The sequence below is a fragment of the Lupinus angustifolius genome, chromosome LG05 (genome assembly GCF_001865875.1).
Source record: "Lupinus angustifolius cultivar Tanjil chromosome LG05, LupAngTanjil_v1.0, whole genome shotgun sequence".
In the NCBI taxonomy this organism is placed as follows: domain Eukaryota; kingdom Viridiplantae; phylum Streptophyta; class Magnoliopsida; order Fabales; family Fabaceae; genus Lupinus; species Lupinus angustifolius.
Window position 1 is genome coordinate 19149250 of NC_032013.1, and position 13718 is coordinate 19162967.

Here is a 13718-nt window from a genome sequence, read left to right on the forward strand (position 1 = left end):
GAAGGGAACACATTATCTTCCGGCAACATATCCTTCAAAAGTGCAAGCAAGTCAGTGAAACTCTTATCAGTCCATCCATTAACAGATTTCAACTTATACAACCTTGATATTACTGCCAATCTTGTGAATTTAGTACAACCATCATACAATGGTTTCTCAGCATCACTTATGAACCGCTGAAACATCTCAGGACAATCCTGAAGATCCTCTTCGACAATGTTTGTCATTTCCTCGAAACGATCGTCTTCATATACATTTGTGTAGTTGTCTTTCATATGCATCTCATTATCATAATCCATAACGTGTCTTGTCTCACCATGTCTTGTCCAACATGTGTAACTTTGATCAATACCGTGACATACTAAAAGGACCTTTAAATCATTTAGAGTAATTCAGTTTGAGTAAAAACATCTTAAACAAGGACATACAATTCTATTAGGGTTTACAACATTCTCAATTGCAAACCTAACAAATGATTTCACTCATTCTTCATACTCATTCGTCAATCGATTGACACTCATCCATTTTTGGTCCATTTTCTATTAAGAAAAAAATATAATGAGCATAAATCCCTAAAACTTGGAGTTAAGCTCACCAAGCAGAGCGAATACATTATTATGTAATTAAAATCGGGGGAACTCTAACTCATAATGTAAGCTAAATGAGTCGGAACTCGGAAACCCCAACCCAATACAAGCTAAATGAGTAAAATCACTTTCACTCATTTATAAGGAAAATATTTATAACTCAATACAAGCTAAATATAATGTAATTAAAAAGGCAAATAACTATATGAAAAACTCACTTTCAATTCGGTGTTGAATGCGTAATGATGATTTTGAGGTTAAATGAGTGAAAGATTTTTGAAATCGGTGTTGTATGATTTTCGTGTAAAATGAGTGAATATTTTCGATGTTGAATGAGTGAATAATTTTGAGGTTGAATGATTTTCGAGATTGATTTTGAGAGTAAATGTGTTTTGCTGCCGAGTAAGTGAGTGTTGGGATTGCTGATGAATGTGTGAAAATGTGGGAACATTTTAATTTTTTAGGGTCTGATAGTATCTTCAACAGCATATAATCATGATGTCGCTGTCAATGATACACAATCAATAACGCATAGTGAAGATGACATTGTTAATGATACCTAATCAATAACGCAGCCTTAAGGAAACATTATGGAAAAACTCCTAATTCAAATATAGATAAGGTAAGTGTTCCACATTGCAATCTTAAGGAAACTCTATGGAAGATATAATAATTTTTTTACTAATTCATATTTTTTAATGAAATTCAAATTAGTAATTACATTATGACATTCAATTAATGACAATTAATTAAATATATAGAACAATTAATAATGGCAATAAATAACATTCAAGCAATTAATCGATTAAGCATTGTGTTAAGCAATTAAGTGTAGAGGAAATAATTGTGTTAATCATATCGACAATGCTTCTTACTGAATGCCATGTTGTATAGCTAAAAGAAAATAAATGATAGATAAGTATTCAACAATGCTTTTGGTAAATGCGTTGTTGAATGCAACGTAATCAAGAGCGTATTGTTAAAAAAACGTTGTTGTATGGTTATAACGACATCTCAAGTTAATATATATGAATATATGTAAAGAGAATAAGGATGCAAGAGTATATAAGAGAGTATAAAGTGTGAACTTCCTTTTGAGGAGTTTCCTCTATTTATAGAGGAGTTGATCATAAAATATTCCCCATTAGATGTTGTTGTCATGATAAATCGTCCTATTCAGTCTATCCCAAACAAACATGGAAAATTTTATCTGTGTTGGGGAAGCCCTAACTTTTCTTTACTTTGGCTGGTACAATGCTTTATCAAGGGTGTATTATTTTGTCGGCTATCATGGTTGTCATTGCCATATATTAGGTATGTCCTCGCCACATGGTAAAAGATAGCCCAGGGTCCAGACAACATGTTCAACTTTGTAGCAGAGGTTTGTACTATTCAGACGGCATGACAGTCCTGTAGTAGAAGTCTGTGTTGTTCAGTCGGCTCAAAAGTCTTGCAATAAAAGCTTGTGATCCTATAACTTGTTGACTAGGCCATGTCATGTCGTTGTCGTCCTTTGTCTGGCTAAGTCGACTATCTGGATCGGACCAACAATTGCATGAGTCAAATCTTATTTGCCCAATATTTAGCTATGACCTCGACAAATTAGCATGTTCGTGACGTGTCCTAGAAGCGGGATGAAACATGTCATTAGTTTTAGTAGCTTTTTGGATTTTTTTTCTATTTCAAATATTATACCATATAATGATATATATGATAAATCATATTTGTTTGTTGTATATTTATGTTAATATTAAAATTAATTCATATGGTATCTTTTTATTAATATTTTATATGTTGTATCTCAACTATATTGTATATCTTATAATTTGAAAAATTATTCTCTCGACCTATCAATCTCATGTTGTCTTCATTTAACTATCTATCCTCTTAAGAAGATTAGTGTATACAATAAATATGAACATTAAAAGTAATATACATAAATAATAATGAAGCAAACATGATTAATACATTAAAATCGGTTCATCATCAGCCCATACAAATGGTAAGTTACTATAAAAAGAGACACCAATTTTGATAGTTTTCTAAACAATTCTTTAAGAGAGTCAAATGTTTGTTCTAGAACTATCTGAGCCAGTTTTTTTTTCTAGTTCTTGTCTCACCATTTTTATTTCCCTTTTGTTAATTTCAACGTTTTGCTTAGATTTTGTTGGGACATGTAATCCTTGTTCGGATTCATCAATATATCGTTTAGCTTTTGTAAAATCAACATTTATCCGTTCATTCAGTCCTGTTTCATTCTCAATATACCGAGCAGGATGCAAGTGAGGTGCAACCAAGGTGGTTGATAATGATAGAAGAGTTAAAGATGTAATCTCAAATAAGATAGATTTGCATACAATATTAAGGATTTTAATTAGGAAGCAAACAAGGTTAGAACTCAGTTGTTCTAGAAGGTATTAGTGTTGAGAATTATGGACCAAAACCCAAGTAGAATAATTAAATTAAGAAATTCCAAAACATAAATCCATGTGAAAGGGCATAATGGTTGATTAATTTTTCTTCTTCTTGAAGAGTAACAACTTTGATGTTGATCAGGAACTTCATTCAAACGAATCCTAATCACAATCAAAACCAACATCATATCATGATCACAAGCGCAGTACTAAAGTAGTTGTGCGCCTATAGATATTGGCACACCCCCAATGATTACGTGTAATAATGTCTCTTTGTCCAAATGTCATAGTTGCACTCGTGGCATGGAACATGTCACCCATTTATGGTGCAACCTACAGTTTCTTGATTCTTTTGTACACACATTAAACTAGTTTTTAAGAGCATTTCATCGTGACATACACAAATGTCATGGAAGATTTAAGTGAGGGTGAGCATACTGTAATGACGTGTTTATATGGATAAAATTATATGTTCTTCTTGTTTTAAAATGGGTTAACGGTGGATATGTAAGTGGTTTGTGGACATTATTAAAAAATAAAAAATTCATATTATAAAATTAAATAAAGTAATTGGGGAGAAAAATAAATAAAAACTTTGACTTTTATATAAAATTAACAAATCTAATTAGGTTATAATTTTCATAATTTATTTCAAATTTTCTTATTTTTTTTCATTAAATTATACTAACGGTATGTATGCCTTGCTCGCTGACATTATTGCTAATTTTACTACAACATTTATGAGCACCTAGTTACATAATGTTTGATTGCATCAACACATGCAACTTCTCATGTTGGAAACTTCTCATGTTGGAAACAATAATGACTTCATATGGAAGGAGTGAGTATATATCGTGTCTCACCTAATAATATAGTATGCAAAGCTTTATTTGGTTAAGGGAAGAAAAAATCAGCATGAATGAGTATTTTTTAAATGATATAGTAAGTTGGAATTTTTAAATGATGTGGTCGGATACGGTTGGAGATACATGAGTTTATGATTGGTCAGAAGAATATTTAATAATTAAATTTTAACTTAAATATTTTTTTCCGACCGATCATATGCACATAGGACATGGAGTGACACAAAGTATGGGACAACAGATGTATACCCTCTCAAGACAATCACAACAAAGATCACTTATCTCAAAATATGTCTCATTTCATCCAAGCCAATCAGAATGTGCATTTTTATTATTTATTGTTTTTAATTTTTTTCATGGGACAATATGCGATAAACTTAGGAGAAGGAATGAAACACGATCGAGGATATGTGATATTTGTCCAATCACATCACCCCAAAGAAAATCTATCTACTAGTGGATAAAGTAACATAACACCCTCTGAGGTAGCTTGAAACAACATGAAAAGTAGAGGTTAAGCTGCTAAGATCAGAGTTTAGAAGCACTATTCTCCCACCAAAAGAAAGATGGCTACTTGACCGTGAAGATAATTCTTTTTTTTATCAATCACCCTCTTCCCCGAAACAAATTTTATGGGATTACCGACAAACAAATAAGACCCGATCATAAATAAAAGAAAAACTACCGACCTTACAATGCAGGAAGTCAGAAAACACAAAATTAATCACTGCAAGGTAACCACGTGATTGTATTATAATAAAAGAAAACTAGGGGCAATTAACTTTGGCACAATAGCTTACTTGCACATAATGTTACAATACGTATAAGATTCCATGCATGCCTTGTTCTCCTTTGCATGGAATGCTAAGAATCTAATCATGATATCCTCAAAACACAATGACATCATAAAACACATGCTTCCATTCAAATCACTTTAATTAAACAATATAACATTACATACATCAATTATATATTATATCCTCTCTGGAATACGTAACAGTATAGCAATGATGAAAGATACCATATATTATACGAATGTGGCAGTGATTATTTAATTAAAAATACTCATAGTATTGCGTGTTGTAGGGTATGGACGGTTTTGGAAGGCCCACACAGCCTTTAAGGGTCACTGTTTTTTGTTAGTTTGTGAGCAGACAAAAGCAGAGAAGCTTCTTATCCTCTCCCTCTAGGTTTTCACACAAGACCCTTACAACATAGAATCTCTTCAAAAGCTAGAGGCCCTCTCTTTGAGAATTTAGCCCTTCAATTAACATCATAATTACTCAACCTACCACCACATCTTTATTTGTTTTAATGTAACTCAACACCTTGTAATATAGTTGAACTTCAAGGGCAAGTTCACTATACTTGGATCTCTACAGTGGCCTATTTAGTTCAATGTCGTACAAGCAAGTTTGGTTCATAATCATATCCTGTGACACCCCATTTCCAAATTCTCTCTCTCTCTCTCTCTTTCTCTCTCTCTCTCTCTCACTCTCTCTCTCTCTTTTCACTCTCTCTCTCTCTCAACATTGATCTAGTTTGTAATGGCTCCAATGAGTCTCCCACCTGGGTTTAGGTTCCACCCTACAGATGAAGAGCTTGTTGCATACTACTTAGAAAGAAAAATAACAGGACGTTCAATAGAGCTTGATATCATTGCAGAAGTTGATCTATACAAATGTGAACCATGGGATTTGCCAGGTACAAATATGTTTTTGATATGTATATATTTTTGTATTTGTATTTTTTAAGGGGAGTGTGAGATGTTCAGAATGCATATACTTTATATTCTGCAACATAATTCATTACATAAGATATAATTAATTATATGAATAATTACAAATTCTTCTTTTTCAATAAGATTACCTATCTATGTTCATGGTTACTTTTAGACTAAACTAATATAGCTCTAAATATTCAAATATTGTTTTTTAAATGGTAAAAACAGATAAGTCATTCCTACCTAGCAAAGACATGGAGTGGTATTTTTACAGTCCAAGAGATAGAAAGTACCCAAATGGGTCAAGAACTAATAGAGCAACAAGAGCTGGATATTGGAAAGCTACAGGAAAAGATAGAGCAGTTCATTCTCAAAAGCAACAAGTTGGTATGAAGAAGACATTGGTGTATTACAGAGGTAGAGCACCACATGGGGTGAGAACTAACTGGGTTATGCATGAGTATCGCTTACTTGATTCACTGCCTGCTACATCTCATTCATCTTTGAAGGTAAATATATTCTCCTAATACTTGATAGTTTTATGTACTAAGTATGCATATTTTCCTCTAAAACTATTAAGTGACACAAGAAATTCTTTGTATGCAATTGTTCAAATCATATTTTTCATATATTTTATCATATGTTTATAGGAATCATCATTTTTCTTCTTCTTTTATTTTCTATGGAGGAATTTGTTCAAGGGGTACCAACTTAATATTTTTTAAGTTTTATGAATATAAGTATTTTTATGAAATGAGTAAACTAAAAGTAGGGTTTTAGAGAAAAAAACAATATAAGAATTAAAGGAGGGAAATAGTAGATCGTTACTGTTTGTTGTCAAGTTATTGTATATAATATTAGGAGAATTTATTTCTTATTTATTGGTTTATTTATCTCTTTAAAAGTCTAGAGATAATAACCCAATGATGTTATTATACATATATAGTAGAAACCCTAAAAAGCCTCAAAAGTCTCCATGAAATGAGACCAAAGACCAAATCCTCGTTTAGTGCTTCCTATAATTAAGTCTCTTTTTTTCTAATTTGTCTTTGACTATGATATAGTGTTTTAAACACTTCTTTTAAGATCGATCTGCATATAAATATTTGGTCATTAATCATTATCTAGTCTTAAGAGTCAAGTTCACAAGACCAGAACTATTTTTTTGGTCTTCAGGTTGATATATATATATATATAGTACCAAATGATGCACATGCCAGGAATATATATTCCTTTCTTTTCTTTTTCTTTATATGATTTGCAAACTTTAATTTTTACCATCATTAAAAAGAATATAGCTTATGATCGAAATATGATGAATTCAGATCCATTTACTTACTATTGCATCGGACCCTTTTCCTTTTCTAACTCCTTCTAAATTTGCCTTTTTGGTTTCTTACTATTTTGTTGCATTCATTGTATTTAAATCAAAGTATTAGTATAAAACGGTCATGAAAAATATGTAATATACACTGTTTGAATAATCACAGGATTCCTATTCATTGTGTCGAATTTTCAAGAAGACAATTCAAATTCCAACCAAACCAAAAGAAGATGAACAAGCTAATGATGCAAAGAAGGAATTAGTGTGGGTCTCAGAAGAACAAGTATTAAGAAAAGAATCAGGTGGTATTGATGTTTCAAGAGAAATGGAAACCATGGATGAGAAAATTCTCAATCATCATGAACAATATCCTAAATTTCCTTGTGATGCTTCTTCTTCTGATCTTACTCAAGGAACATGTACACCCACTGAAACATGTATAGGAGATGATTTTCAAGCACAATTTGTTTGTGATGAAGCAAATAGTGCAGCTAATTCATACTCAATGGGAATAGGATACCCTTCAAATCTATTTCAGGTAATGTCTCAATCTTTAAATTCTATATTCTTTGATAAACTTTATGATTGTATAAATTTGTAATGTAGTAGTAGCTAGTCACGTAGACATGATGAACGAATATATGGATTTATAGGAGAAACATGAAAAGCAAAGTGGGCCATAGCATGATCATTATTTTATATATTGATCTGCTAAGTATTTCAACTTTTCCTTTTTCTCTCATGACCATGCTATTTAGGTCCATCGTTAATTCCTTTCCTAAACCTGCATTTACAGCAATATTCTGCTTTATAAGTTGATGCTTTATCAATTTTAGGCTTCATTATTACACTTCAAAATAAGGCTTAAATGTGAAAAGATTAGAACTTGTAGTTTTTTCATCTTACGCATAAGCTTGCCATACATTTTTATTTTTAAGGGTAGGGAAGGTCATAACACGGTTTTAAGGGTTTGAATTAGGATACTCATTCTTCATATGTCATAGCTTAATCATCAGAGCTATGTATTGGAGATTACCCATAAGCATTTACTTTTTTATCGTCAAATATTAGTATGTTAGTATTTTGTTGTGGGTGAAATTCGAACTTACAATCTCCTTCATTTTATTTTTTAAATTCTTCACTCTAAGTATCATACCACTGATATCAATTCAATGCCCAAGGCTAAAACAATTTTACTATTCTCATTTAGGTGTGGAAAATAGTGGCCCACATAGCATGTCTTTGAGTTTTCTTTTGATCTTAAAGTGACAAAGTTGAAGTATGATGAAGTTCCTATCTTTTCATAAAGCTCACTTCTAAAATTCACTTGGACTGATTCCAATTTAGCTTTTCTTCACCATTCCCTATAACTTCTTTTGACTGATTACTCAACATTTTCCAAAGTAAAGATATCTTCCCTCCACATTTTCCTCATGACCTGATCATACCTTCTAACACTAAAGCACACATATCAGACTCATCTTTATCTTTAATCGCATTCTTTTTTTATCACTAATGTCTGGAGATCATTTCCTATTTTAGCAAAAGTTAGTTATGTCAGCAATATTCAACTAGCTTTACAATGTTCATGCTAACAATTTTTGCATTTGATTGGGGACTTCAACAAATTCAACTTACCTCTTCCTCCCTTTTGTTAATACAAAGACCTTTAGTTATGTTTCTTTAACCTAAAAGATCCACTCTTCCCTTGTCACTTGCACCATTCCCAAGTGGTTCTTTAGTTCCAATTAAACATACATGACGTCCCAAACTATGTCCCAGACTAATAATAATGAAACAAAAACAGAAAAAATAATGAATGTTTAATCTTTTTAATTAACATAACGTACTTTCATTAGTACGAGACATGATTTGGGATATACTTCGGGATAGCAGATCCATGTTCATCTTCATATTGTAGTTCATACTGTTCCAATTTCTTTTTGTATCGTGGTCTTTGGTTTGATCAACAAGAGACTAATCTCTTTCCATACGGTTAGACGCTTCAACAGAAACCATTTTCCAAAGTTTTTTATATAACCTAAATATCAAATCTGAAAACTAGCTTAAGTGGTCCAAGCCTCACTTATTTATACCAACACTCATTGCTCATAGTTTATGAATCTGTACTCCTACTTTAGTAGATTAACAATTGATTAATACATTATTTACCTATGGTGCAGGATATAGAAATACCTATGTATGCAGGCATGCATTACAATTTCTCACACTCACCTTTGGTGATGGAAGATTTTCCACAAATAAACTTACCAGAAACAAAGTCAATGAAGCCAGAAATGATTGGTGATTGCATGTTATATGACAGATATAGGGACTGTATGACTGGAACATTAGAAGAAATCATCTCTCTGTGCTCCTCTCAAGACAATTCAGTTGCTTTGCCAATGCTATAATGATTATACTAACACAAATATGACACAACATCAAAACCTATAGCATCATAATATTTATTGACACAGAGAAACTTGTGTTGGCTAAAATAACCAACAAGGATTGCTTTTCCTTTTCAGAGAGAAGAAGTTACATACATAATGTACTAAATATATAGTAGAATGCTGAGCCAAGGAGGCTAGCATATAACTGTTTTTTTTTCTTTTTCCTTTTCTTTTCCTTTTATTTCTTTCTTTTTTTCTTTTGGTGTGTTCTTCCTTCTTTGAAGGGAGTTCATTTCTATTTATTGTATAATCTTATATGTTGGTGTTCAAGTCTCTTGTCTATTTTAGAAAGCAAATGGGAAGGTCCTATTATTTGAACATCAAATTCTGAACATCGATCGTACATATTTATTTTCACCACTCATTCAACTTTTATCTTCTATACATGTAATTCAAAAAAATGCAGAAGGTCACTACTATTTTGATGTTCAAGAATCATTTCCCAATAACATATTGTTGTATACATAAAACGTTGAAGAATGAACATGCTTGTGGAACTTTTATTGGGTGAAGATCATTCTGATCTGAAAATCAAGCTAGTGATTGAAACAAAGTGAATGTTTTTCTCACTTCCCTTTTATCCCAACGATACTTACCTCTATTTTTAGTTAAACTAGGAAGTACAAGTAGTGTATTATACACTTTTTTAAGGGAGTAAATCAGTAAAAGTTAGACAAACGTGGAGTGGAAAAAAGATAAACGTATAAGCAATCATAGTCTTAGATAATTCATTGATTTAACTTATGTAGTATGTACTAAATTCATCTGCTATGTACTACATACCAAGTTTGTGTTAAAGAATGTCTAATAAAGATTAATAAAGCTTTGGGGGGAGAGAGAGGCACCTCTCTATTTGGCAAATATATGGATAAGATTTCAATAGTTAAATAAGCTATATCATTGATAAAAAATAATATTTTAAATTGCGATTATGATCATTGCAATTGTTATAATATGTGAATTGTGACCATTATAATGTAATTTTTTTACTTAAAAAATATTTTTTTAATTTAATCCGGCATTGTATGGTTCAATGCGACCAAAATACAATCTGATATAGTTGTGCACCAACCTAATGAAATATTTGCTATTAATTCCCTTTTAATTTATCAAAATAATATTATAGAAAAAATCAAACCAATAATCAAATTTTAACCCTAAAACATGTAGTTTTAATTTTCATATTGCATTTGGGTATATATAAGAACATGATTAAATCTTGTGAGACATAATAATAAAAATTATATTACTTTGCTTTCATAATTAAAATTTAATCAAATAAAGTAATAGTATAATTTTGTTCATACAATTAGCTAGAATACTACTTTAATGTGAGAGGATATAGTTTTAATACCTTACTGATTCATAGACATCCAAACACATAATTTAGATTTGATGACCATATTTTTTAAATTAGATATAAGAAATAATTTTTTATGTTTTATTGCAAAAAATAGTGTCAGACTCCAAATTAATTAAAAGATATAAGAATGTCATTCCCTCTTCCTAAGTTTTGTAAACCATGATTCATTAAAAATCACAAATTGTAACAAAAATATAATGATGTTTCAAAGTAGAAATTGTTTGGAATCAACAATATTAGTAGAGAGATAACATTTTAGTAGAAATTATCGTGTGGTTAGAATTAATGGTGTCAATTGTTTTCCACCATTGATTTGAAACATTGGTCCGTAACAATTATTTTTCATCAATTGGTCCGTAATAATTTCTTTATTTTTAGTGAGAGTGGTTTTCATTTACAGGTTGAGTTAAACCTCTTCTCTCTGTGGTTCTGGACTTCTGGTTACTTTAGTCGGTGATCTTTTGTTGTTAGCCGTATTGATGGGCTTGCTATTATTTTTTCCTGGGCCTATTACAGCTGGGTTAGGATCATATCTATTATCTGTTGGTGTTATTCAAATTTATTTTTATGTTTTCCAGATTATCATTTATCATTTATCAACCTTTGATCTTGCATTGGTTTTATTATTATCATTCAATCTAGAGGGCTGTTTCATTAAAAATATATTTTACTTTAAGATTTATATGTAAAACTAGAATAAATATATCACATGTAAATATAAATTGAGTTCATTTAGATTGTATTATTTGGTAGGGAGGGCATGTATTCTTTACTCAAAATAAGCTTTTAATACCAAATTTTGACACAGCTCAGCATACATCCTTTATACGAAGAATAAGGAAGTTATACACATAACAAACTTATAGCTTATTGCTTATTAAATAGAGATATGTTATTTTATTTTTTCTTCATTCTCATTGATATATTATAGTACATCACATATGATTTGGGACAATAAATATTTATTCTTTCATATTAACCGATTAATATGCTTGTAGATTCTATCCACTACTAGCTATAAACTATGTTCGTTTGAGCCCTATTATCATTTAATTTTTTAGGGTATTTAATCTGCACATCTTACGTATCAATATACATATATAAATACATACATACACACACTATGATAATCTAAAGCATGTCTAAAAATTCCATGCAAGTTCATCCATATAGTTGAGATCATGGGACATAAAGTCAGAACTAAGTAAACTCTCCAACAATCCAAAATCAAAGTTAGAGTTCTCCAAAGAAGCATTTGTTTCAAGATTATCCTTCTCAGCTTCTTTTATTTCTTCAATTCCCTTCTCGCAAGTCTTATCCTTCTCCACCTGCACCTGTGATTGTAGTCCTTCTTCTAATGATTGAACTCTTAAATCTTCAGCATCAATACTTGAAACCCAGATGTTATTATTCCCATTGTTAGACAATCTTATCTCAGATGGGTCCATGTAAGAAGAAGAACAAATATTGGTGGGGTTCTCAGTTAATGGTTCATAAGGCAAATCTGAGAGTTCATATGGAACAATGTTGGGTGTTTGAGATTGAGAGGAAATAATGGTAGATGGAGTTTGAAAAGTGCTTCGTTGAGCTTTAGGTAATGAAGATAAAGTTTGTCTAGTTTGCATGGGAGTGTTTGGTATTTGTGAACTCATAAAAAAAATGGAATTTGAATATTGATTAGTAGTGGAAATAGTAGTGCAAGTTGAGCTTCTTCTATGAGAAGAGAGTAGATTGTGAGTTTGTGGGTCTAAGCCTTGAGAAATTAGCTTCTTTTTAATGCAAGAGTTCCAGAAATTCTTGACCTCATTATCTGTTCTTCCATGGAGGTGTTTGGCTATTTGGGCCCATCTATATAAAAAAAGATAGTGTGTACATTCATGAATATCCAAATCAAGCAAATTGGGTGACTTCTACAAAATATTTATATGATCATGATATTGTTATTCTTAGAACTCGTTTCCAACCAAAGACTAGGTCGCGACAAACTCATTGCTAAAATTTGGTAAAGTGAAAAAACAATAACAAATTGAATAATGAATGATGATTAAATAAATACTAACTAACTAATATTTTTTAATATTTTGTCTATAGTGGTTAAATTGAAGAAAATTTCATTAGAATTGTTTTAAAATTTACTCTGCAATTAAAATTGTGGCTGTGAGAAAATTGTGATGGTAATAATCATATTTTTACATAATTTACCCACAATTATAATGAACAAAAAAGAATTATAAAGTGATTTAATAGTTAGGATAGAGAATGTGACAAAAAGAGTTTGAAAGTTTGAGTTTCACTTACAACAAAAATACTAACAAAATATAATGAGAAGCACAACTATATCTTTAATTTAAAACACTGTTTTTCATGCCTCATTTTCTTTACCTGTTTCCCAGAATTCTATGAACATCAATTATGATCTGCTCTTCTTCATCTGTGAAAGAACCTCTCTTCAAATCTGGCCTCAAATAATTTATCCATCTCAATCTGCAGCTCTTTCCACATCTTTGCAACCCTGCACATAACAAACTATACCATCATCTCTTACTTTGTTATATGAGATATGAGAGTTCTCTCTCTCACACAAGTACATAACAAAAAGTGAATATAATGAAGAGAGAAATGCCTGCAAACTTTGGGACAGAACTCCAACTTTTATGGCCATGAGAAGTGACATACTTTAGAAGCTTATCATCTTCTTCAGGAGACCATAGTCCTCTTTTAATCTTCTGTTTGCTGCAGCAACGATGGACCATCTCTTAGTACTCTTCACAAACACTATAAGGGACTTGTGTGCATTTGAGCTTTAAGGACTTCATTTATAAATGGAGTATATTATATATAAAAGGTTCCTACTCCTACCAGCTCATGTTACACAAAATCATTGTTACTATGTACATGTGGCATAGCTAGGGAAGATAGCTCGGGAAGACTGGCAAGGTTTTAAATTGCACTCCACCATCGTAATCGTAGTCATAATATTGTTGTTTT

General features: G+C 31.2%; 2 protein-coding genes across 2 annotated transcripts; one reads left to right on the forward strand and one right to left on the reverse strand.

Moving 5' to 3' along the window:
- LOC109347978 (NAC domain-containing protein 41) lies at nucleotides 5332–9691 on the forward strand. The gene is made up of 4 exons (XM_019588140.1): nucleotides 5332–5568; nucleotides 5816–6096; nucleotides 7078–7449; nucleotides 9095–9691. The coding sequence occupies exons 1-4, from the start codon at nucleotides 5412–5414 to the stop codon at nucleotides 9323–9325; spliced, it is 1041 nt and encodes a 346-aa protein (XP_019443685.1). The 5' UTR covers nucleotides 5332–5411; the 3' UTR covers nucleotides 9326–9691.
- On the reverse strand, nucleotides 11873–13483 carry LOC109347047 (myb-related protein 330-like). Its single transcript, XM_019586776.1, has 3 exons — nucleotides 13354–13483; nucleotides 13113–13242; nucleotides 11873–12578 (listed from the first exon to the last, which is right to left on the reverse strand). The coding sequence occupies exons 1-3, from the start codon at nucleotides 13481–13483 to the stop codon at nucleotides 11873–11875; spliced, it is 966 nt and encodes a 321-aa protein (XP_019442321.1).